Raw genomic sequence first — 24,798 nt, 5'->3', positions numbered from 1 at the left:
TCTGACTTAAGGGTTTTTAGCTGGGAGCACTTCCTGTCACCCGTTCACAACTGTGACTGTACTTTGTCTTCCCAGCAGAGTTGTCCCACTTTGATCACTATATTCTCTGCTCCAAACTAACCTTTGACCTCAGTGTGACTGCAAAGCAAGACTGTCAGCTGACTGATGTCCTGTGTGCGACCCACACACAGTGTGTGCGTTGGTCAAGTCACACAGGACTCTCCATAAAGAAACGAATAATGGAAAATTTCTTTTTAAAATAAAAACACAAAATAAGAATAAATAATTTAAAAATAATGAGCCATGTGGAAGCCTGAAACGATTTATCGAGTAATTCAGTTTTACACAGAAACACTGAGAACACCACAGCGGCAGTGGTGAGGACTCTGGCACAGTTTAACGTGGGGGCAAAGTCTGTTTACACACCAAAGAGCAAAGGGGCGGAGCTCAGGCAGAGTGAAAGAAAACAGCAGCTGTTCCTGTGACCACCATTAAACCCTTTACTGAGCTGCAGGAGCGCCCGACCAACAAACTTTGACACAGTTTGTTTCACACATCTGCTCCAGAAGTTTTATTGAAATCTGGAGATGAGCTGTGAACTTAGTCTGATACATGTTTAAATCATAGAGCCATCATATTTTAAATGGAAGTGAACAAGGGTGAGTCTAAAGGAAGGTGTGGGGTGTACTAGACCAGATTAATTTGAAGGCTTTGTAACATTTTTCAGATTAAAAGTGGAAAAAATATATAATATTGTATTGTTTTGAAAAACCTAAAAAATAAAAGCTTTTTTCACAAGACAATAAAAATTAATGTGAGCCAGTAAAACTGTGAGCTACTGACCGGAAGGATTTTAGGTTAAACACTGAATTATTCATGTCTACACCATCACAACAGAGACTTGCCTCCTATTAACATGAGAAAGCCTTCCAAGAAGAGAAAAGGTACATTTTAATGGCCTAGTTAAGGTTGTATATATATCTTATTATATATTTTGCATTAAAGTCGATGTTTAATAAAATTAAATTTTAATCTGAAACAGATTAAAATTAAAACAATTTTTCATAGATATTATTTACAATTAAACTTTAAAACATTGCCGTTTTTAAAATAGAAAAAAAGAGCAGTTCATTCTGGGGGGTTTTCTCCTTTTAATGTTTATTATTCCTCATTAAGAAGACAAAAGTGTTCCTTATCCAATTACTTCATTACCAAAATAATCGATAGCTGCAGACCTCCAACATCACAAAGTCTCTCTGATGCCTTCTCCGAGGGCAAACCACTGACCAGGCTGCTGCTGAACATCTGCCCAGGTGAACATCTGGATCTCACTGACTCAGTGTGGGTTCTTCCACCTGTTCACCTTCAAACCTACAAACAGACGCAGGATAAAAACCTGATTAAACGTACTCAGCTAATGACGGCTGCTCACTGGCTTCCCCTGCTGTTCTGAGTTAGACTGTAATTCTTCTCAACACGTTTACCCCGAGCAGCAACTTTAACCAACACGCGCGCGCACATACACAGATGCGTTGGTCACGTCATGGTGGGGCTTGGGGGTTTACTGATTATTGATTATTATCTGCAGCAGCAGGACACCTCAATCATCATCAACCAGGTATGACAGTTTCTCCACTGATGGTGCCGATCACCGTCTGCAGGAACCGCCAGACGACCCTCAAAAAACGTTTCCTCTGCCGTTGGAGGAAACGTTATTTGTCATTGGGACAGGAAACAGCTGATTATCCACCGAGCCACAGAAACCTGAATGTAGACGTGACATCATCCCACCTTCCACCCACAGAGTGACCTACAGGGATTAAAGGGTTGGGTACCCTGTGTGGTAGTGATGGGATTTCTGGCTCTTTTTAGAGATCCGACTCTTTCGGCTCGGCTCACTAAAAAGAGCCGGCTCTTTCGGCTCCGAACCGGCTCTTCAGGTTGTTTTGTTGCTTTAATTAATTTATCACAGGGGCGATTCTAGGATCAGAGCTTTGGGGGTGCTGAGCACCCAGAGAGCTGCCCATCCAGGCAAGGTAAACTTTGCTCATCACAATGAGACTTCTTCCCCGTCTCTGTCAGTCCCTGCATCCCTAAATGCCTCCAGTTGTCCCAAGTTCTGTCTGACTGCCTCCTTGGTGCATTTAAACCCCTGTTCCTCCCTGTCCTCATCGTCTGTTGTCTTCATCTCCATTATCAGTCATCATAATTTTACCATCTCTGTGCAAGTCTGCAAATTTCTTTCTTAAATCATAAGTTTCTTAAATTCATCAAGTCTCTCTCTGCCTGGGTCCTCGTCACAAAACATGACATCACTGTTTTGTACATTTTAACACAATTTAATCCCCACATTTTTGAAAGAATAACAAAACACTTTTTTGAAAAGTCTGTAACAAAACCATCAAATCTGATCAAGGTTATTTAAATGCTGCCAAAGAAGAATGGATTGGAATTAAAAAAAAATACATATCCCAACCTTAATTACTGGAGAAAAATGATAAATGATGCTCATAGTGAGTAAAAAGTAAACTGTGTGCATTTTTTGGACAGAGATTCACTTCTAAAGTGTATGTATAATACAATACAGATACATAAAAAATACACTCCAAAAATAGAAGAGTCCTTGAAATATACAAAATATTATTAGAAAATGGAGACACTTGGCCTTTGGTACAATGTATACAATGTATGAAAAGATCTTTACTGCAGATACTACTATGGCTCTGCAGATTTTTTCTTTTCTTTTAACCTATGTCGCCTCACCTTGAGGTTGGTAAATCTGTCTATCACATTTTGGTGGTCAAGTCTCTCACGCATCTCTTTCTCAACTGACATCACAACCAGGTGCTGGAGTCTGCTTTGACCCATGGTCCTTCTCAGCCAGGTATGGAGCTGACTCAAGACACTAAAAGACCTTTTACAGCTACAGCTGCTAACTGGGTTTGTTAGGGCAACCTGAATAACAGTTTTCAGTTTGGGGAAGATCTGATTATCCAGAAGATTGTACAATGTTAACATATCTGGAATGGCACCAGCCTCACTCTTGAGCTTTATAAAGTCTTTGGCAACCGTGACTTCCTCTGACTGAAGCTCAATATGGTAATGCAGTGCCAGGGCTGACAACCCAGTTTGTTTTGCAGATTCTGTATAGCAGCTTTAATATAGGGAGAACACAACTTCCAGATTGTATGAGTTGTTTGTATTAGTTGTTTGTCTTTCTTTTTCTCTGCCAGTTAAACAGTTACTGTTTTGCCTGTTAGTACTCCCTGTCTGTTTTCTTACCTGGTACTTCCTTATCTTGTACTTTGTCCTCATGTTCCCCTCTTTCCTCTCTCCCTCTTTGGACTGACAATCTGTACACACACACACAACAGGAGTTATAAGGTTAATGGGCATCCAGTCAGTTAGCTAGTTAGTACCTTGGGTTCAATATCGACACATGCACATATGGCAAAATAACCAGTTTCTCTCATTACATTTCAAACAGGACAGTGGTAACAACAGCAGGCTACGGACAATGTTAAGTTTTAGATTTTAAATAGGCTGTATACATTTCAATGAGATCAACAGGGCAGTCAAATATCGCAAATTTTACTACAGAGCAAACATCGTCGGAAAACACGTTTTCAACTAGGGCTGCCACAAACGATTATTTTGATAGTCGACTAGTCACCGATTATTTTTGCAATTAGTCGACTAATCAGATCATGCATCCATTGGATGTGTAACGGAGGGAAGGTGATTATTTTTTTCCAGTGTTCGTTTAAAGGAGGGGAAACCTTCCTCCGAAACGGATAGAGCAGTGGAGCCGCCAAGGGAAAGCACACAACTTTAAAACTGTATAATTAAAATATAATTTATTATATTTAAATAGTTAAAAGTGTAAAATGAATTAAAACAACCCTGGCCAGGGAACAACACAATAAAAATCAATAAAACACAACATTAAAATCCGGTGGCGTCCGCCACGATATAAAAGTCACTAAAAAGTTAAAAAATCCAGCAGAGCGGTGCAGGAGGGGAACCCGGCGGCGTCCTCGCCTTCCTTCCCACGTTCTGCGCCCCGGTGCGCCCGGGTGGGCAGAGTTCTCAACTCCGCCCGCCGCTTCTTTATAGCTGTCACTCGGCACCGGCCCGTCTCGTCGCCTCCAATTCTCCACAGCCGCATACTCCGGTCTCGCGTTGCTGTAGCAATCGGCCGCTCGCTCTGCGTCTCTCGATTGCCGGCGCTGTATCCTCCTCTGTCTGCTTGACGCCAAGCTCCACCAGCCTTCCGGCTTGCAGGCACCGCCACCTGACACCACCTGCCTGCCGTCTCTCAGCCTCTTTCTCCCAAAAAGTGTTCCTCAAGCCTTCCCTTTTGTGTGGTCTTCCAGGCCCTCTTATTGGCCTCCGGGACCTTCCAGGTGTGCTCAGGTTGGTAATTAGGTAGGGGCGGAGTCTTTCCAGGACAAGTCATCCAATAATACCGTAAAAAACATGCAATAAAACTCATAAAATATAAACTAATGTACAATATTAAAATATTAAAAATGATAAAACACAGCAAAACATGCATAGTAAAAAAACCCTAAAAACTTGTCCCTTTCCACCCCGTGACAGATGTACAGCGTACAGCTTATTGCACCAGCATGCATCTGCTCTCATATAACTATCATTAGCTTACAGCTCTAAGTGTTTAAGGTATGTGCTAACTAAAAATAAAGACAAGATGATAGTTTATTAAATTTGAATGAAATTTGCAGATTGTTTTGGTGAAGTTTAATAAACTCATTGTTATCTAAAATATAACGGGACACCGGAGTATATTCTCGAGCATCTCACACTTCTGATAATCAGTTGTCTGCTTGACATTTATTCAGCTGTGTAAAAACTATAACTTTAATCTCAGCCTAACCGATTTACTCAGGAACAAATAAAATACTAAAGAAAAGCCAAACAATAACATTTTTAAGTTATCTAAGTGACTTATATATGTTTAACCTGAGTAGCGAAAGACCGCAGTGGGTTTGAAAATGATTTGCCGGAGTCCGGTGTTCTCACGGGCTCTAGTGAGGCTTGCCCCCGGCTAGCTATCGAGCTAGTGGGTAACAGACGTCTCCGAAAATGTCGGAGCGCTTTTGAAAATATGTGGTGTCTTGATAAACTGAGCAGATATTTGAGGTTTACACAGCTCCATTCTCGCCTGAAAATATGCTAAACGTTTATTTTGTGACCCAGAAAGAATAATAAGAGTAATATTAAAACTAACTAGCTGCCGCCATTGTTGGAAACTGAGCTGGGCTGCGCTATGAATTCTGGGACACAGCTCCTTCTTCTTCTTCGGGGTTTAACGGCAGCTGGCATCCTTGTACATGCAGTGCTGCCATCTTCTGTTTCAGTCCGTTATTACACTCTTAAATCCTACTACTTGTTCCTGCGTCTTTTGTGATCTTACAAAGCTTCAAACAACGCGTAGACTATTAAATCAGTAGTCGATGATTTTGATAGTCGACGTAATCGTGACTAGTCGACTAATCGTGGCAGCCCTATTTTCAACACAGCAGGTTACCTGGTGTAATGTTTTTCAGTTAAAAAGAAACATGGTCTGACTCCTACCTAACTATATAAAGAGTAGCTGAAAGTTAAATGCAGCTAATATGTCCTGTTTTAAGCCAGGCACTTCCACCTCTGCTCCACTGCGTCTCAGCCACCATCGCTCTGGCAGCAACGGCGCTAAAGCAAGTAGGAGAGAGCCGAGCTGGAACAAACCATTTTGGGAGGGGGGAGGGGTTATCTATACTTTTGTTGTTAAAATGTTCCATCTCAATTAAGTACTGTATGCTTTTTATACTTTTAGTAGTGTGTCCCACAAACAGCAAATATTTTCAAAAAAAGTAAGACATCTTTGGGGGTGCTTTGATTCATTTTGGGGGTGCTGAAGCACCTCCAAAACTGGGCTAAAATCACCCCTGATTTATCATTAACAATAATATAAAATTATGCAGAAAAGGAATTACTAATGTAAAAAAAGTGGTTTTATTTATATATGTTTATATATGGCCCCTAGAGACAAAGCACGTACAAACTCTAAAGCATATACAAACTCCAAAAAGCACGTACAAACTCCAAAAAGCACGTACAAACTCCAAAAAGCACGTACAAACTCCAAAACACATTTCTAGCATTAACTGAACTTCCAAAACAGAGCTACCCAGATCACTTAAATTACACAATTGAAAGCATGTGTGTATTGTTTGTGTATTTATAGACAAGCACTCATAGTTATTCAAATAATTTTAAAAAAGTTCATTTACCTGTTACTACCACACACCAAATCCGGTTGTTGATACTTGCTGGCTTGTGTAGCCACTAGGTAACAAAAGCTCAACACTGCGCCCTAGCATTCTGGAACACTTCTGTTGTCTTTTGTACGTGATTCTGAGTTTGTACGTGTTTTGGAATTTTTATGTGTTTTGGAGTTCGTACGTGTTTTGGAGTTTGTACGTGCTTTGTCTCTAAGGGCCACCATAAATATACTTTTTTTATTCACTCCACATAAAATGTAATAAATAACTCATATAATACAAAAAACAACTATTTACATTTTAAACTTTTAACTATTTAAATTTTCAGCTTTTTCCTTTCAAACAAATTTAACGTGAAACAACACAAAACACTGCAAACCACAACACAATTAAATATAAATTAAAATATTAAAACAAAAAGAAGATGCACATTCTCTGTCATATGGGCCTGCATGATTTCTGAATCCTTTATCATCTGCAACTGAAAATAGTGGATGATTACTATACCTTTCTAATGTGACGTTGTTGTCCCTCGCTCTCTTTCTCTCTGGCTCTGTTCCTGTGCTACTGCGAGTGTAACTAACGCCCCTCCCCCCTCTTCCCAGCGCAAACTACAGGCCGCACGTGCGGAGTTTAGCGAAATAAGGGCAAGAGAGAGGGTGAGAGAAAGAAAAAAAAACCCTCACGGCTCCCAATAAGGAGCCGGCTCGCGTCGTTCACTTCAAAGAGTCGGCTCTAAGAGCCGTTTTGTTTGCAAACGACACATCACTACTGTGTGGACGTGAACTTCCAGAATACATGTGATGCAGACTTCACAACAGAAGAAGTAGAAAAAGCAATGAAATGTTTATCTTTGGATAAATCATCTGGATTGATTGGTCTCACGAGTAATTTTTTTTTATTATCATTTTTGAAATCAACTCAAGGGTTTGTTTCTCCATCTTGTGGGGTCTGATGCTGCCACAAACATTCCTCCAGCTGATGAAGATGCAGTTGAGAACTGGAGGGGCCTGACTGTTCCGCCCAAAAAAAGGAAGAGGACTTCCTACCTCTGTCCATGTACCAAATGGCTCCATGCAGATGAATCTTTTAGAGCCAAAAGAGTGAAGGTGGGATTATTAAAAAATGGAAACCTTCATCAGCCTATTAGATTAGGGGAATCAACAATCTCTGTGCTCAATACCTGTGCATTTGATGCATTTTTTCAGTGCTTATGTTGTGCCTTCTGTGACAGCTCCACATTTCAAAATGCTGTTCTGAAGGACAGTAAAAACCCAGTCTTACAGCTGGTGAAAGCCATTGCCACAGATGGTGTGACCCAACAAACGTAAAGGAGGAGAGCAGAGCTGCTTAGTGTAATGTTTGAAGCTGTCTCGTTGAGGTGTGGTGCGATCCAAATCGATGCTCAGTGCAATATCTTCGCTGTAATTGCTAAGACAATGAGGAACATATCAAGTGTTTATTTTACAAAACACTGCTCTTCACAGCACTGCTACCTCAGCAAAGGGATGACAAGGGAAGTGCCATTTGTTCCTCCTGCCATCTCTGTAATCAAAGAGTCTGGTATGGCTCATCTTGGCACGGCTGTGGAAGCAGGACTTGGCCTACCTGCGTCTACCTGCCTACACTGCATACTGCAGGAGAGCTCCATGTGTGTGGGAGTTCTATGATGACCTGGGAAATGGAGTGACAGGAACATCTGAAAAGAAAAAAATACAACCCCATGCTGTGTTATACACAGTATAATAAGTGCTGCCTGCATTTTTCTGTTTTATTTGGTTCATTACAGTTACATGTGGTCAATATGGCTAGTGTGTGTTATCAGTAAGTTCAGTTTTGCATATAAAGTTAAAGTTCTAAATTAAAAATCTTTTAACACTCTTTTCTTTGTCAGTCTGATGTATATTTGCTTTACACACCCAGTTACCTTCACCTGTAGCCTTGAAAGTAATCGTTCCATTTTTCTGTCAATAATTTTTCTGTATTTGTTTTGTGTTGACCTCGTGGCTTAAGTCAGGGATCAGCATCCTTTTCAGTTCAAAGGGCCCCTTTTTCCCCTGCTGCTACAAAACGTGTCTAGAGCCTAAAAAAAGAAAGTGCTTATAAATATCTAGAAAATGAGTTGTTGTATCGTGTAAGCTATGGAAATGTAAATAAAAATGTTTATCTTTAGATTTTATAAGAAAATGAATCATATAACAACGGAAAAAAGTATTTGTTGAAAGGAAGCTAAGTGAGTCCTTTCCATAAAAATTGAAAATTAGGAAAGATGGGCAACCAACTTGAAAATTACAGCAAACAGTTTTGAAGCTAAGAAACATTAAATCACTTTTAAAAGCCTTGCACATTCTGTGAATAGTCAATGCAGATATTTCATAAAAAACAAACTGTTAACAAAACCATTTCTTGTTGTCTTTATAATAAAAGATTACTTACTTGGTCTTATAAGAGCCACAGTGGAGGGGCCAGAGACCCACATGTGTCTTTAGAGCCGCAGGTTGAAGACCTCTGGCCTAGGTGCTGTGGAATATTCAATTTTCTACATGTAGGTGGCAACCTATGAAAGCAAACACTTTATTTTTCTAAGACAGCCAAAATATAGAGACAAACTAGGTATGTAAAAAATAATAATAATTTAGGTATACGTGAATCACTTCACATGAAACTCAGTTTTCCACAGGAAAAATAAAAACTTTAGCCTACCTTGTGTACGTTTCTGCACTGGTAACAAAATAAATATTGACCTTTCCGCTGACTAAATTGTGTTACTAGAGTGTAAACTAATAAAACTTAATATGCAGCAAGCCTAAGAAAAGTGGACAGTCTTCTATAAAAGTGCAAAACTCCACAGCTGCTGAAACTCACTGCCACAGACACTGGTGTTATACAGCATAGGCCGTAAGAACCATTTTGGTCTGTTTTGGAGCAGTCTGGGGGGATAGTGACCTTTGAATGACCTGTAAAATAAAGTTTAATCAGAAACCATAGCAGCACAAACGCTAATTTTACCTGCACAAATCTGCACAAACGTAGCACTACCCGCTCCGCCTATTTGCCTTTACGTTTCAAGTGGGTGGGCGGTCAGCTTCACTCTGCTATATTTCCATGGCATGTGTGACATCAATGGGAAACGTTTTTCATGCACTTTCCACCAGTGGAAATCAGCAGATCATCTTCTCCATCTACAACCTCCTTGCTGAGATAACAGTCCATTTCTGTCTGTGCCTTCTCCTCCTGTGTGCAATTTGGCAATTCGTTTGTCCATGTTTGGACTTCTTCTGTGTTCTAAACCCGCAAATCAGTCTGTGCATGATTTCACTGCTCCTCCCATCAAAAAGTTTGCGCAAGCAAAATATCACCTATTGCCGATTATTGGTCTGACGATTGCCGGCTGGAAATTTTTTATTTATTTATTTTTACATATCACCCAACCTAATACAGACACACACACACACACACATAGTACCAGATTATATGACAGCCACAAAAGAGGAAAAAACAAAAACAAAAAAACCCAGAAACTCTTGTGTGAACCTCCTGGAGGGCAACATGCTGCTGCACAAAGACAACAAAGACAAGTTTCTACTTAAACTTTATTCAGTTTTTTACTGATTCCAGCATTTAAAACACGATCACATAAAACAGTTTCCTTCACAGGGTTCACGTCATAAAACACGAGATCACACCAGCTGGTCCCACACAGCCTCAGGCAGTGCACCAGAAGTAAGTGCTCACGCTAAAAAGCCTGTGACAAAAATTATGTCCACATACTTTTTGCTGGAGTTGGACTTTAAATCCAGCAACTGACCTGTTTTATCAATCCCATTGGTCCAGAATATAAACTCCACCCTCCTCAGTGTGAACCATCAAAAATAAAGTAATCACAACAGTAGAGACGTTCTTATGTCATCATCAGCACATGTGGCAAGTGCTAAGATGTCGACTTCAAGTGAAGTGAAACAAGCCGAGGCTCCGCCCCCACCTTCGGTCAGCAGTAAGGCAGCAGGTGGCAGCGGCGTTAAGGCCGACGGTGACTCAACTGGCCAAACAGATCATGATGCTTCAATTTAAAACAAAGTCAGGTGACAGCTTCTGACAAAAACAAAAGCTAAAATTTCATTTGATCAACATCGAGCTCTGACTGGCTGATTCAGATAATAATAACAATAATAATAATAATAATAATTTTCTAAATATCTTAAAATGTAAACAGGAAGTAAAATTTAACTAAAAAAAAAAAACACCTTTTGATTTGCTCTGTACATACAACCAATCAAAAAACAGCTCCTAATCAATCAATTCCTAGTAGTCAAAAAACTGATTACATCGGGCCTTCTGATTGGTGGCCCAGCTAATGAGCTGCTAACGATGCTAAACTAACAAAAAGGGGGAAAAAAGTGAATTGGCCAATCAGAAGACAACTAGCTTGTCGTTTGTTGCCAACTACAGTATGATGTGACGTTACCATTTTTACCAGGTAATGCTGTAATGTGTGTCGTGCTAATTAGCTAACTTGGTGTTTAGTTCTATTAGCACACAGGCCAGCATGCTAATACTGAGTGTTAGCAAGCATTCATAGTGCTAAATAGCATGAATGCTAATGGCAGTGTTCTGTGATGTCAACAACCACCGCCTTTCTCCAACTAAACAGGAAGTAGCCCATGCCAGCACCAGCTGCCACAGCAATACAGAGGTAACCGTTGTAGGTCATGAAGACGAGCATCAGGAAGTAGCTGACGACCACCTGGATGATGTGCAGCAGGGTCTGTAGGAAGTGGGCGGGGCTCAGCATGCGCTGCCTAAGAGGTCAAGAGATAAGACTTAGCATTAGCATCAGCATACTAAATAATATTACCCTTCAATACTTGTAGCCCTGTTAGCATTAGTATTGCTTTTGCTTATAGCACCTAACACATTATAATAAGCTTAGAGTTAGCATGGAACCTGATGACTGAAACATCTTTGGATTGCTAAAAGTATCCTAAGCTAAAATTGTGTACATTACCATGGATTAGTGTTAGCAGTTAGCATCGGCAGTAATAAAGTTAACATGTTTTAAAGTTAACATCATGCACAAATGACAGCGACTAAAGTCTTATGTTGACTTACGGTGTTTAATGTTCAGTTTCACAAAGACAAAACATGTATTTATTTGTAAGAATTAGCCCACCACTAGCTTTAGCCTGTCCAGAATCAGAACTGGAATTATTACAGTTAGCGTCATCAGCTTCCCAGTGTCACAGAGCAAGACACCACATGCAGGCAGGAAGTCCTCCACCACTGTTAACCCTTTAACATCCACCCGCATATGATTAGATTAACATTAGCATTTGAGTCAACTAAACCATTAGCAGGTGTAGGACTTCCTGTATGAGAACCTGCAATTAGAAGCTGCATAGAAGTCTGAACAGCCTGATCAAAGCAGACAGACAGACAGACCCACCTAGGACAAGAACCTGAACCAAAACCAGAACCCAAACCCATTTACCTGGGAAATAATTCCACGAAGCGGGAGTTACTCATGACAGGAGGCACCGCCCCCTCCAAATGTTGGCTGCCAATCAGTTAAAATTTGTGTTTACCATGAGGTAAATGACTAGGAATTCTGAGAGACTGACGCCTCCTACTCCTCCTTCTTCTCCTGTTTAACAGTTACCGTTAGCAACGTACCCAACCGTCTTGTGCGTCTCCATCAGCACTGTCCCATCAGCCCCGGGGAGTGGCATGGAGTTGTAACGGACGTTGACCTGACTGCGACGCAGAAGAACCTCACGGCCAATCTTCAACCCCTCGTACAGGGCGGCCAATAGGAAGACACCAATACATGCCCCCACCATCTCTGATTATGTCAAAGGAAGAGGGGGTGGAGTTAACAAACAGTTAACAGATCCAGTTATAAAAAACACATTCAAAATTCATACTGCAAGCAAAATTTCTAAAAGTCTAAATTTAATCATAATCTACATAAAATGAAAAATCTGAAAAACTAAACGTATTCAATTTAGTACAAAACACATTTTCTATACATAACCCTAAAGCTATACAGATATAACTACAAATGTAAATATAAGAATATTAAAATCATTATAAATTATAAAATAAGAACAAAATAAGAAAACAAAAAGAATTTAAAAAGTCTTCAAGTTTATTAAAACATTTAAAATTGTTATTTACAAACAGCATTAAATCTCAGAGGAAATAAAGGATCTTAGCCACAATTGTGCCTGTGACATCACTCACCTCCAGGTGAGTTGATGACCAGACCGGTGAACAGCAGCGCCACGTTATTGTAGCCGAAGTAAAATGTCATCATCTAGTTAACAACAGCATGACATCACACAGAGACCTTTCACTACATCATCTATAACCTGTTATTAGCAGTGATAAGCCCCACTTCTTACCATCATGTGACCTCCATGGTTTCCTTCCCCTCCTCCTCCTCCAGAGCCGTGGTCGTGCTCTGAGCTGGTGGGCGGGGCCATGGTGCTGTGATTCATGTGGTGATTCATGTGGTGATTCATGGCTGCTGTGAGACGAGACAAGAACCATCACCATCATCATCACGACCACCACCACGCTCTTTGGACTATAGCTCCCACAATGCTTTGGAATCAGTAACATTTAGTGAAAATTTCAAAATTAAAGCATCTGAACTCTGTGTGAGCAGACCAAATCACGACATCAGTCGCCTTTGTTTCATAGGTATGATTGAAACCACTGCAGCGCGGTACCTGTAACTTCTACAGCATACTATGATAAAATATTATGGTCAACGGTATAGAAACAGCTCTTCTGGTCTGAATCATGTCTGATCAGGATATTGATCACTGACCTTATTGGCTTCTGATAATGAAATTATCGGAAAGAAGTGGTGACTGTAAAGCTGAATATACACTGGTCATGTGACTGAGTCACATGCTTGTGGTTACCACAAACTGTATATAAAAGATAGATGTCAATGTGATATCACCCGTCCCCGTTTTAGCTTTTAGGCACTAAGTGAGGGTGCTGCTTGCTCCTCCTACAGCCATCTGTCATTCACCAGTAGCCCCACCCCCAGAATCCTGCCCTGCTGCCTTATTGGAGCGTATTTGAGAGAATATTTGAAAGTCTTTGTTTGGAATTAAACAAATTATGGTTTATTGCTGTGATGCAGTCAAGGTGCGTATGTCGTCTTTGAAATCCTCTCAGGTGTGGCAGTTACGCTGGCTCTCTTGACGAGGCCGCTGCATCTGTAGACCGACCTGCCTTCTGTAGATCTGTTGCAGCCTGTTTTACCGTCGCCTTTGCAAACCTCTGCATAAGAAATGAGCAATGTGTATCTATGGAAACGACCCGCTGCGCCGAGACTGCTTCGTGGGATGTCAGCACTGCAGCTGCCGCCAGTGGGGCATCAGGTTTAAGCCACCCTCACCAGCCTCAGAGCGCGCTGATGATCTTCCTCAATGCCAACTCCTCCTCTCCAGCTGAGCGTCATCGTCACCCTCTGCTGCGACAGGTTAGCATCCATGCACGGCAACACCTGAGCTCACCTGTGCAGTTAAAATAAAGCTAAAGCAGCTGGTCTCCTACCTGTTCTTCCTCAGCGATCCTTGCTCGTCCATGCACAGACACCAACTGACCACTGGTGACATCACCACAGCACATCAGTTCGCCAACAGCTGTAACTGCAGCAACAGCCTGATGTCACAGAACAGGCGCCCTCACTGTAATCCGATTGGCCGTGAGGCCCCGAGGCTAAGGAAAGCAAAACCGGCCAGTCGGAACACTCTGAGCTGGCGTCTGCCATCAGCCAATTAGATTACAGCATCGTTAACATTAAGGGGAAGGTTGGTAATCGCCGTCAGCAACCATTAAACCCCAAGTCATGTTTGGGCAGACCGCCTCCTATCTCTCTATTCAGTGCCTCTGTCTCTCACCCTCTCTCTGACATTAGTTTTGGTTCATTTTAGTTTTTTTCACTCTGTTTGTTTTGTTGTTGTTGTTGTTGTTTTATATTTTATTTATTTTTAAATGATCTTTTATTTTCAGCTGTAGTGGAGGAATTTCAGCTCTGGGATCAATAAACTTTATCTTATGTGACCTTTATCACTGATCAGCTGCAGTTTGGTGTCAATAAAGTTTATCTGATGAGTGAAGAAGCGTGCACCTGTGCACATGTAACAGCTGAACGTAGAGCACGTATGAACAAATCAAACCCAATCTCTGTCACGTTTCTATGGGAACCCAGAATTCTCACTTCCTCTTCTGTTGCTGTTCTTCCCGCTTGAACTCGTCTGGACGCCTCGCATGATTCCCGTGGCGTTCTCTGCACAAACAGGAAGTGGGGCACATTTTCTTGGTTCACGGATGCAAAGTCCCACTGACATACTCCAAAGCTGAGGAAGTCAGATCAGACATGAAACGTGTGTTTGGACACAGCAAAACTCCTGCTTCCTGATGATGTCATCACCTGTGATATCTGTCCAGAATAAACGTCCACAGAAGCACGGTGAGGGCACGGAGGACACTGCGCAGTGTTTCAAGTTCACACAAAAAAGAAACAGGATGGGATGAGGAGACGCCCTTTTCATCTGAGACATTTGCAGAGGAGGCGGAGCTTCTCAGCTTTTCCAACAGCAGACCATCCGTCGGCCAATCATGCCATTCTCTGTTACCTCTGACTGAAAGGCCTGCAGCACCGCATCAATCAGAACTTTTCATGACTTGAACTGATCAATAATGCACAGCAGCGGTCTGAACGTCAGTTTTCACTCTGAACAAAATGGGCACTTCCTGTGACATCAATTCAGTATTAAGTTAATTCATTTAGCGCCAAATCACAGCAAGGTGCTTCATACTGTAAGGTAGAGACCTACAATAACACCCACCAATCAGCAAGCACTTGGCAACAGCGGGAAAGAAAAACTCCTTTTTAACAGGAAGAAATCTTGGGCAGCACCGGGCTCAGCGAGGAGTGGCCATCTGCCGCAAGGGGAGAAAGACTTCGTGCTTCAGTGTGGCGACAGGAAAGGTCAGGTGTCTCACTTCAAACACCAGCAGGTCGACTGCTCTGCGTTCCCCTGTGTGACCATCAGTGCAGGTGCAACCACACAGGATGTTACGCCTTTCACACATTTCAAAATAAAACTAACTCAATTCTTCATCTTTACCTGCTGTTTTCCCTGTGAATCCTGTGCTCTGATTGGCTGATCTCAATTTATTTAAAAATTCTTACCTGCAGGACAAAGTGACTGGTGATCGAGCTCTGAAGAAACTGAAACAGCGAGAGAGGCACAGAGACTTTAACAGCAGATAAAAGCTGATTACACGACAACCTCCAGCCAGTCATAGGCTGGCTCCACCATCAGACAGCCAATCAGCTTTGAGCAGGGTGAACTCTGACTGCTTCATTCTGTCTCTCTCTCTCTCTCTCACACACACACACACACACAGCAGGAACCTTGATGAACCTGGATCCAGGTGAGAGGTGGATCACCTGTTTGAGGGTTCAGGGTGGGGCCTTACAGGATTGAACATCTCTGATTGTATTAATATACATTAAAGAATTCAACCAAACTTAATGAATTTGATTCAAGGGGCACCTTGAATCGAATGTGAATCAATAATCAATGACAAGTGTGACTGCGGCTCAGCAGGATAAGCTCTGAGCTGACTTTACCTCCTCTAAGGCTCTGACAGAAGTTTGGAGCAAGGTGATAGGACATCAGTGTTACCCACACTGTGAAAGCTCTGCTCTGATTAGGTAGTCTCTGCTGGTCCTGTTGCTGCTGACATCACATCCTGTTCCTGCAGATGAGCAAAGTGACTCATCGCTTCTAGCACTCATCCACCAGCTGAACTGAGCTCAGTGAAGCCGGCCCGAGGCGGCATGTACTTGGCCCTTGGGCCATGAATTTTCTCGCTGCTGCAGTAGACCTCCAGTCAATCATTCACACCCTGCTCCGCTTTGACCCCAGCAGTCACGTAACACTTTAATTTCAGTTCACATAGTTCAGGAGGTCCTACAGAAAAAGAACCCGAGCATGGCGGGTTCATGCCAAAAAGGTGTGACTTTATGGAGGTCAAAGGTCACACAGCAAGAATCAGACAGAGGAGGTTAGAATCAGCTGGCAGGTAAAACGACAACAACCTCCAAAACACCTGATCAGAAGAAATCAATCATCATAACCAACACCGCTGACCCACACCTGATGGTACATCTACTGACTCACAGTGTGCGCACAGTCAGCAGTGATCAGACATCAGGACTGCATCAATTCTGCAATCTACTGACAGGCGAGCAGGAGCTGCTGCAATACTTAGGGCAGAGATCAGAGGTTATCCCTGTGTGTGTCTTCTGCTTTGATTCCTGTAGAACACAGGTGTCAAACATAAGGCCCGGGGGCCAGAATCTGTATTTTCAGAAGCTTTACAGCTTTTCTGCTGGTAAAGAGCTCTTCCCACTCACATTCACGCAACACCACAGCAAATACATAACAGAAAAACAACTGAATGACAGAAAAGTCCTTCTGTCAGAGCCACAAGAAAACAACAGTAAAGGAAACTCTTCAGTTATGTAATTACAGGATCTGTGTAATAAGCTACCAGAACCAGAACTTTCTCTGTATTTTACACATTTATTAACTTATCCTGGAAGATTTCATGTCATTATCTTTATCAGCAGCATTGTGTTATTATATTTAAAAATGATACATCCTGTCGAACATGCACTCCTTTTCTCACATTCACTGAGATCAAATGTTGGACTTCTTCACACCAAAGCTTCTCTGGTTTAAGATCAAAGCTGCCAGCATGGAGTCTGACAGGCTACAGAACTTCCCTGACCTCTTGAAACTGCGTGTGTGAGTGTGTGTGTGCGCTGGTGTGTACGTGTGTGTGTATTTCCAGCATAAATCTGAGAAACTGGTTCTACAGTCAGAAACAAAGAGAGAGTGTGTGTATGTTCCCAGCATAACTCTGAGCAACCGGTTCTACAGTCGTGTGTGTGTACATGTTTTGACATCTTTGTGAGGACAGAAAATTGGACAAAATGCCTGTGAAGCTCAAAATGTGGTTTTAGTGTCAAGGTTACAATTGGGTTATGGTTAGGTTCAGGCTGAGGGTTAAGATTAAGCATTCATTTAGATGGTTAGGGAAAGCATTATGTCAATGAGATGTACTCACGAACATATGAAAACGAGTTTGTGTGTGCGCGCGTGCGTGTTCATCACTGTGAAAACACCGTGTTTTCACAGTGATGTTATCTGAGGTCACGCCGTGGTTTGAGGACGTCAGGTTTGTTTCTTCTTCTCTGTCGGATTATGATCCAAGTGTTTTTGTCGCGCGCAGAAGACACACAGAATTCCAAAAGGTTGATTCTGTTCATCTGGACGTGGCGTCACCATTCAGGTGACATCCAGTCTCAGCTGACTGCAGGGTTCGAAAACACACACAGACACTCGGGTGAGTGGGATCCCTGAGGACACCTGGCCACTTACAGCCGCCGTGTCCATGTACACGCGCGTGCATGTGCCAGACTGCACCTGCTGTGCCGCTGCGTGTTGCCTCCGTCAATCACAGTTCGTCACCAAACTCCCTTTGAAATCTCTGGAATTCTGGAAGCAAAGCGGGCGGCCACGACAGCGGATCTGAGGGGTATTCACGTCACACAGCGGGGGGGTTCACAAGGACCTGAACTCTGAGGGGAGGGCTGCACAGAGCCGGAGTAATCACGGAAACCTCCCGTTTCCGACCCGGTTGCTGGTTCCGATCTCGGACCTGCCCGTTTACCGTTAAAGCTCACCTTTCTTAAACTGAAGGGTTTTTTGCAGGGAGTCTCGTATAACCGCCAGTCATGTGCTAGCGCGTTGCAGCAGAGGTCAGTGGCAGAGTTCCTGCGAATCAAACTCAGGTCAGCTCACCTGGAAAAGATCCGGAAGTTCCTCCAGCTCTCTTCCTTCGTCGGCTCCGAAGCAACAAACTCAGAGGTTCCGGGGGAAAAACCCAAAGAAGAAGAACCACGGAAAGAAGAAGGAGGAGGAAAAAAAAGTCGCTCAGCTCAAGTTCTCACCGTCTGCCTCTGCGCCACTACGCCGCCACTTCCGGCAGTGACGTCAAGACGTTTTTACGAAGCTTAGAGGAGGTTGAAGGGAAAAAACCGAATCACCAATCAGAGGGCAACTCCTGATGAGGGGGCAGAGCCTCGGAAGCCACGTCGTAGACTTTTTGTAATGACGAGTCAGCAGGGCAAAAAGTGATGCCATCACGTCACGTCACTTTATTTACTCTATCAGAGTCCAACAATTAAACCATCAAGAACAACAATAAAAGCAACAATAAAAATAATAAAAAATAAAATAATAAACAACAACAGAAACAATAAAATTATGAAAAAAACGCCATAAACAACAAAAACAACAGAAAATATTTAAAAAAAAAAAAAAAACCCATCAAAAACAATAAAAAATGATTTTTATTTTACTCTATTATGTTGGACTTTGTGACTTTCTAATTTGAATATATTTTGGACTACATGTGTGATTCATAGTTCAGATGCTTCTGCTTATGTGGGGCTGTGGTTATGAATACGGTGAATGGGACTCTTAATAGAAGCAGGGGAGCTTTGGGAAATTGGTGTGTGTCGTTTGGGGACAACACTGAACACGGGGAGGTGGGTGGGAGAGACTTATCTATTCTTTTTTTCTTTTGTTGTTTTTTTTTCTTTTTTGTTGTATATTATTTGCTCAGATTATTGTTAACAACAACATTTCAGTGTACACCCATGATAGAATTGGTATTTGCGTTTGGAACCGCCTTTTTCATCATGTACTTATATGGTGATGACTTCTGTTGATGACACTTCAACTGCTGTGAGTAATGGCTGCCATGTTAACTTTATTAGTTGGAAAGTGATGGGATTGAACCACCCAGTGAAACGAAATAAGGTACTCTCTCATCTTCTTTATCTTAAAGTACATGTAGCGTTTCTTCAAGAAACACACCTTAAGAATACAGATCATGCCAGATTAAGACGAAATTGGGTTGGACAATTTTTTCATTCCAAATTCAATGGTAAAGCCAGAGGTGCAGCAATTTTGATTAATAAGAATACTCCATTTATAGTCTCTCACACAATAGCTGACCCAAATGGTCGCTATGTAGTTGTGACAGGGTCGCTGTTCAATACTTCACTTATTTTAGCAAACGTATATGCTCCGAATTGGAATGACTCAACTTTTTTCAATGACTTTCTTAATTCCCTTCCACAGATCAATACACACCAATTGATTCTTGGGGGGGGACACGAATACTGTTATGGATCCAGTACTAGATCGCTCCTCAGATAAAATACTTCCACTCCCTAAATCCTCATTAGTGTTACAGTCATATTTACAAACCTATGGGGCTGTTGATGTGTGGCGATTTCTCTACCCCTCCACTATCCATCCATCCATCCATTCGCTTCCGCTTATCCTTTTCAGGGTCGCGGGGGGCGCTGGAGCCTATCCCAGCTGTCATAGGGCGAGAGGCGGGGTACACCCTGGACAGGTCGCCAGTCTGTCGCAGGGCCAACACACAGGGACAGACAACCATTCGCACTCACATTCACTCGCACATTCACACCTAGTGGCAATTTGGATTATCCAATTAACCTATCCCCACAAGCTGCATGTCTTTGGACGGTGGGAGGAAGCCGGAGTACCCGGAGGGAACCCACGCAAACACGGGGAGAACATGCAAACTCCACACAGAAAGACCCCGGCCTGATGGTGGAATTGAACTCAGGACCTTCTTGCTGTGCGGCAACAGTGCTACCCACCGTGCCACCGTGCTGCCTCCGTGCCACCGTGCTGCCCCCTCCACTAAACAATATTTATTTTTTTCTGCAGTGCATCAAACGTATTCTCGCATAGACTACTTTTTTGTTGACAACAAATTGCTTCCCAATATCAAGACTTGTAAATACAATAGCATAGTAATATCTGATCACAGTCCACTTGTTTTGAAACTCAGCTTCCCGGATGAACCCTTTGTGTACTCCTGGAGACTCAATCCTCTTTCTTTGTCAGATAAGGAGTTTGTGGAATATCTTTCCATATCTTTATAAGAACACGCCTGGCATGGCCTATAGTACGATTTGGGAAAGCTTAAAAGCATTCTTACGGGGCCATATTATATCATACTGTTCATATACTAGAAAACAGAAACAGAAACGTCTTTCTGAATTGATACACCTTATTTCGCAATTGGATGAGCAACGCTCTACAACCCCCTCTCCAGAACTGTATAAACAAAGACTAACGTTACAAACTGAATTTAATTTAATCTCAACCCGGCAGTCAGAGCCTATGATTCTTAAATCTAGAGGAAGATGGTATGAACACGGAGAAAAAGCATCTAAAATTTTAGCACATCAGCTTCGTAAATCAGAAGCAACTCGTGTAATCCCTGAAATTAGGACTAAATCTGGACATGTCACCACTACACCACAAAAAATAAACGAGAGTTTCAGAATATTCTATTCCAGTCTCTATGATTCTGAATCTTTAAACACGCCTGAACTGTTTGAGGCTTTTTTTGATGGAATGACAGTTCCGACTTTAACCTCGGCATTCAGAGACCAATTGGAAGAGCAAATTACAGTGGAAGAAATTAAATTGGCGATTAGCTCAATGCAGAATGGCAAATCCCCGGGTCCGGATGGGTATCCGGTTGAATTTTTCAAGACCTTTAAAGACAGTTTATCACCTTTATTACAAGACATGTTCATTGAGTCATTGGTTTCAAAATGTCTTCCCCTAACACTTCGACAAGCAACCATCTCACTCCTATTGAAGCCAAATAAGGATCCATTAGAGTGTTCATCATATTAACATATATATATCACTCTTAAATGTAGATTTAAAAATGCTGTCAAAAACACTTGCTCTCAGGCTAGAGCAATATCTACCATTGTTAATTTCTCCAGATCAGACAGGTTTTGTGAAGGGTAGGCATGGTTTTTTCAACCTGCGCAGGTTTTTAAACATATTACACACCAAGTCAACTACAACCCCTGAAATTGCCTTATTACTCGATGCTGAGAAGGCATTTAACCGGGTGGAGTGGGATTATCTGTTTTATACTCTACATAAATTTGGATTTGGCCCTAATTTCATTTCATGGATTCGGTTACTTTACTCCTCACCTATGGCACGTGTTAGAACAAATTTGTTATTCTCTTCTTATTTCCCACTTCTCCGTGGTACGAGACAAGGTTGTCCCTTATCCCCTCTTCTTTTTGCATTATCAATTGAACCACTGGCAATTAAACTGCGAGCTGACAGTTACATTAAGGGCATCTTCAGAGGTGACCAGGAGCACAAAATATCCTTATATGCTGATGACCTCATGCTGTATATGTCAGAGCCTTTATGCTCTCTTCCCCGTGCTCTTGCCATTTTTGAATGTTTTGGTAATATTTCAGGTTACAATTTGAACCTATATAAAAGTGAACTTCTCTGTATCAACTCTATAGCCAGGAAGATTTCATTTTCAGATTTTCAATTTAACGTTAAATCAGGATATGTGACCTATCTGGGGGTTAAGGCTACCCACTCATACAAAGGTCTTTATGAAAGAAACTTTGTCCCGCTGCGTAAGAATACTGAGACAGATCTTCAGAGATGGAACAATTTACCACTGTCATTAATTGGCCGCATCAATTCTATCAAAATGAACATACTACCCAAGTTCCTTTATTTATTTCAATGTATCCCATGCTACTTACCCAATAAGTATTTTATAACACTGAATAAGCATATCTCTGCATTTATTTGGAATGGCAAAAGTCCACGAATTCGTAAAGATTTCATGCAGAGGACTAGGCCAATGGGTGGATTAGCCTTGCCAAACTTTCAGTCTTATTATTGGGCAGCAAATATTCGAAATATGCTGTACTGGATGAGTAATTTTACTACAGAGACTCCAGCTTGGCTCCAAATTGAGTCATCCAATTGTGGCAAAATTTGCCTATCAGCTTTGTTGAGTTCAGCTCTCCCATTAGAACTATACACCTATAAACGTAACCCTTTGTTGTATGACTCACTCAGAATCTGGATGCAATGTAGGAAAAGGTTGGGGTTACACTTAATGTCAATTAAAGCACCTATCTGCTCAAATCATATGTTCCCACCCTCCATGATGGATTCTGCCTTTAAAATATGGGAGAGTAATGGCCTTAGAAATACCAAAGACCTTTTTGTAGATGGGATTTTTGCCTCATTCACGCAGCTCCTGAAGCAGTTTAATGTTCCTCGGCAACATTTTTTCCGCTATCTACAAATTCGCCACTTTGTAAAGAGTCGATTTCTTTCATTTCTGGAACTACCTGAGGAAACTTCTTTGGATAAAATTATTAATATAAACATTCATAAGAGAGGGGCGATTAAAGAAATCTATGCTATATTATTAGATCTTCAATCTCCTTCTCTCTCCATCCTTAAAGCACAGTGGGAGAAAGACCTTGGGATGACTATAACAGATGAACTCTGGCAATCTTTTCTCCGGAGGGTACACTCTTCTTCGATATGTGCCAGGCATGGGCTCCTTCAATTCAAGGTCCTACACCGATTACATATCTCCAAGGAAAAGTTAGCCAAGTTCTATCCAGGAGCTGACCCTCTGTGTAACAGATGTAAAGCAGAAACAGGTTCGCTCCTTCATACCTTTTGGACATGTCCAATCTTCATAACTATTGGGTGTCTATATTTAACACTCTGTCAGAGATGTATAACATTAAATATGATCCCTCTGTTCTAACGGCTATCTTTGGGGTGATACCTCAAGACATCACTTTGCCAAAATACTATTCGAATTCTATTGCCTTTGCTTCACTTATCGCAAGGCACCTTATACTTTTAAGATGGAAGCAGGAAGCTCCTCTCACACATGAACAGTGGCTTGCAGAGCTCATGAGGTTTTTACATTTAGAAAAGATGAGATATACACTGGCAGGTTCAACCACCAAATTTCTTAAGGCATGGCAGCCATTCCTGATGTACATGGAAACATTTAAAATGACCACCTCATCATGACCGGATGCCATATCTCTATATCACTTACATTATTATTATTATCACAGTTAACTGTACACTGAATGTCCCTTATACATTTTATTTTTATATTTGTTTGTTGTTGTTTGTTTGTTTTTTGTTGTTTTGTAGGGGTTTCTTTGGTTTGTTTGTTTGTTTTCCTTCTCTATTTCTGTTATCTTTTGGGGTATTGTAAATACTGAACAGCAAACTGCTGTATGTTCAATGTTTTGTTATTAACATGCTGCTGTGACTGAAAATAAAATTTATAAAAAAAACAAACAATAAAAACGACTGAAGCGCATCAGAGGACAAACAGGTGCTGTGACTGTTTGTGGCAGTCAGCAGGCAGATGTGAAGTTCTGCTCTCACAGCTGGAGCAGGAAACTGACCCTGCTGCAGGTATGTGCACCTGTTCACTGAGATGAGCTCCTGTCACTGACAAAGGAGTACACTTGGAGCCTCACAATGTCTCAGGATGATGAATGAGGACTCAACCCTGTGCAGGATGACCTCACAGGCCGGAGCTCACGCACACAGATGGTTTCCATCAGGCTGAAGGGCCTGTTCACTGGTGATGCTTCAGTTGAATCATGTTTGTTTACAGCCAGGGTTAAAAGATCATATGCAGGTAAGAATGTCATCAATTCATTCACCACAAAAAAGCTTCAGAGAGAGAAAACAGGAGGGTGATGACGACTGATGGAGGCAGACACCAAATGCTCCTGGGGCTTACCATTATGCACTACTCCTTCAGGAACGCAGCAAAAGTATGAACATGAACATGTTCATATGCACACACACGCACATGTGTCACAGTTATTTACTGTGTGTGCTTTTTTATGGTGTGTTATCACAGTGCAAAGATTTCTTATGGAGCCCAGGAAGAACTTGATTACAGTACACGTGTGTGTGAGAGAGACGTGTTATGAATGGGCAGAGTTTGACCCTGTACACTAAAGTTTTAACCATTTCAAATGAACGAGTTTATGATTAACTGACGGAAAGGAGTAACTGTTTCTTCTTTTTTATGTTGTTTAAATTACTCAAAATAAATACAACAATGAAATTGTTAAACATTTTTGAACAATAAAAATATAAGTACGGTGTACTAACCAATTGTGCCACTGGAGCTTCTGGACCAATAAAACAATAAAAAGAAAAAACAAAAAACAACATTTGAGCACACACACATTATGTATTTATTCATATATATATATACATATATGTACACACATTTATTTATAAATTCTCCACTCGTCCCTGCGGCAGTCTTTCTTTCAAGCTCGGGTCCTCTACCAGAGGCCTGGGAGCTTGAGGGTCCTGCGCAGTCTCTTAGCTGTTCCTAGCACTGCGCTCTTCTGGACAGAGATCTCTGATGTTGTTCCCGGGATCTGCTGGAGCCACTTGCCTAGCTTGGGAGTCACCGCACCTAATGCTCCGATTACCACTGGGTA

The 24,798-nt window shown here is 41.7% G+C and overlaps 1 protein-coding gene and 1 long non-coding RNA gene across 5 annotated transcripts; both read right to left on the bottom strand.

The window, feature by feature from the left end:
- Positions 1–1,141: 1,141 nt before the first annotated feature.
- On the bottom strand, positions 1,142–6,867 carry LOC148102036 (uncharacterized). The gene is made up of 3 exons (XR_015719346.1): positions 6,795–6,867; positions 3,283–3,353; positions 1,142–1,371 (listed from the first exon to the last, which is right to left on the bottom strand). It is a non-coding gene; the product is annotated as an uncharacterized LOC148102036 (long non-coding RNA).
- A 2,999-nt stretch (positions 6,868–9,866) lies between these two features.
- Positions 9,867–18,376, bottom strand: slc31a1 (solute carrier family 31 member 1). 4 transcript variants are annotated; one of them, XM_035913557.2, is made up of 7 exons: positions 18,191–18,376; positions 15,505–15,543; positions 12,689–12,813; positions 12,528–12,600; positions 11,958–12,126; positions 11,776–11,841; positions 9,867–11,086 (listed from the first exon to the last, which is right to left on the bottom strand). In XM_035913557.2, exons 3-7 carry the CDS (start codon positions 12,806–12,808, stop codon positions 10,885–10,887), a joined length of 630 nt encoding a protein of 209 aa, XP_035769450.2. In that variant the 5' UTR covers positions 12,809–12,813; positions 15,505–15,543; positions 18,191–18,376; the 3' UTR covers positions 9,867–10,884. The 4 variants fall into 4 exon arrangements, with proteins under 4 accessions (XP_035769450.2, XP_035769444.2, XP_035769452.2 ...); XM_035913551.2 differs by lacking the exon at positions 15,505–15,543; XM_035913559.2 differs by lacking the exon at positions 15,505–15,543 and having other exon boundaries at positions 12,689–12,810.
- Between the last annotated feature and the right edge of the window lie 6,422 nt (positions 18,377–24,798).

This window comes from Neolamprologus brichardi, chromosome 7, assembly GCF_056152115.1.
Source record: "Neolamprologus brichardi isolate AB-2024 chromosome 7, ASM5615211v1, whole genome shotgun sequence".
Taxonomy (NCBI): domain Eukaryota; kingdom Metazoa; phylum Chordata; class Actinopteri; order Cichliformes; family Cichlidae; genus Neolamprologus; species Neolamprologus brichardi.
This window is presented reverse-complemented; position numbering and strand designations above follow the sequence as displayed.

Coding starts and splice junctions, on each gene's coding strand:
- slc31a1 (XM_035913557.2), bottom strand. CDS start 12,808: ATGAATCACCACATGAATCACCACATGAATCACAGCACCATGGCCCCG. Junction 12,127..12,527: donor GGTCATCAACTCACCTGGAG/GTGAGTGATGTC, acceptor TGACATAATCAG/AGATGGTGGGGGCATGTATT. Junction 11,087..11,775: donor TTCGTGGAATTATTTCCCAG/GTAAATGGGTTT, acceptor TTGACCTCTTAG/GCAGCGCATGCTGAGCCCCG.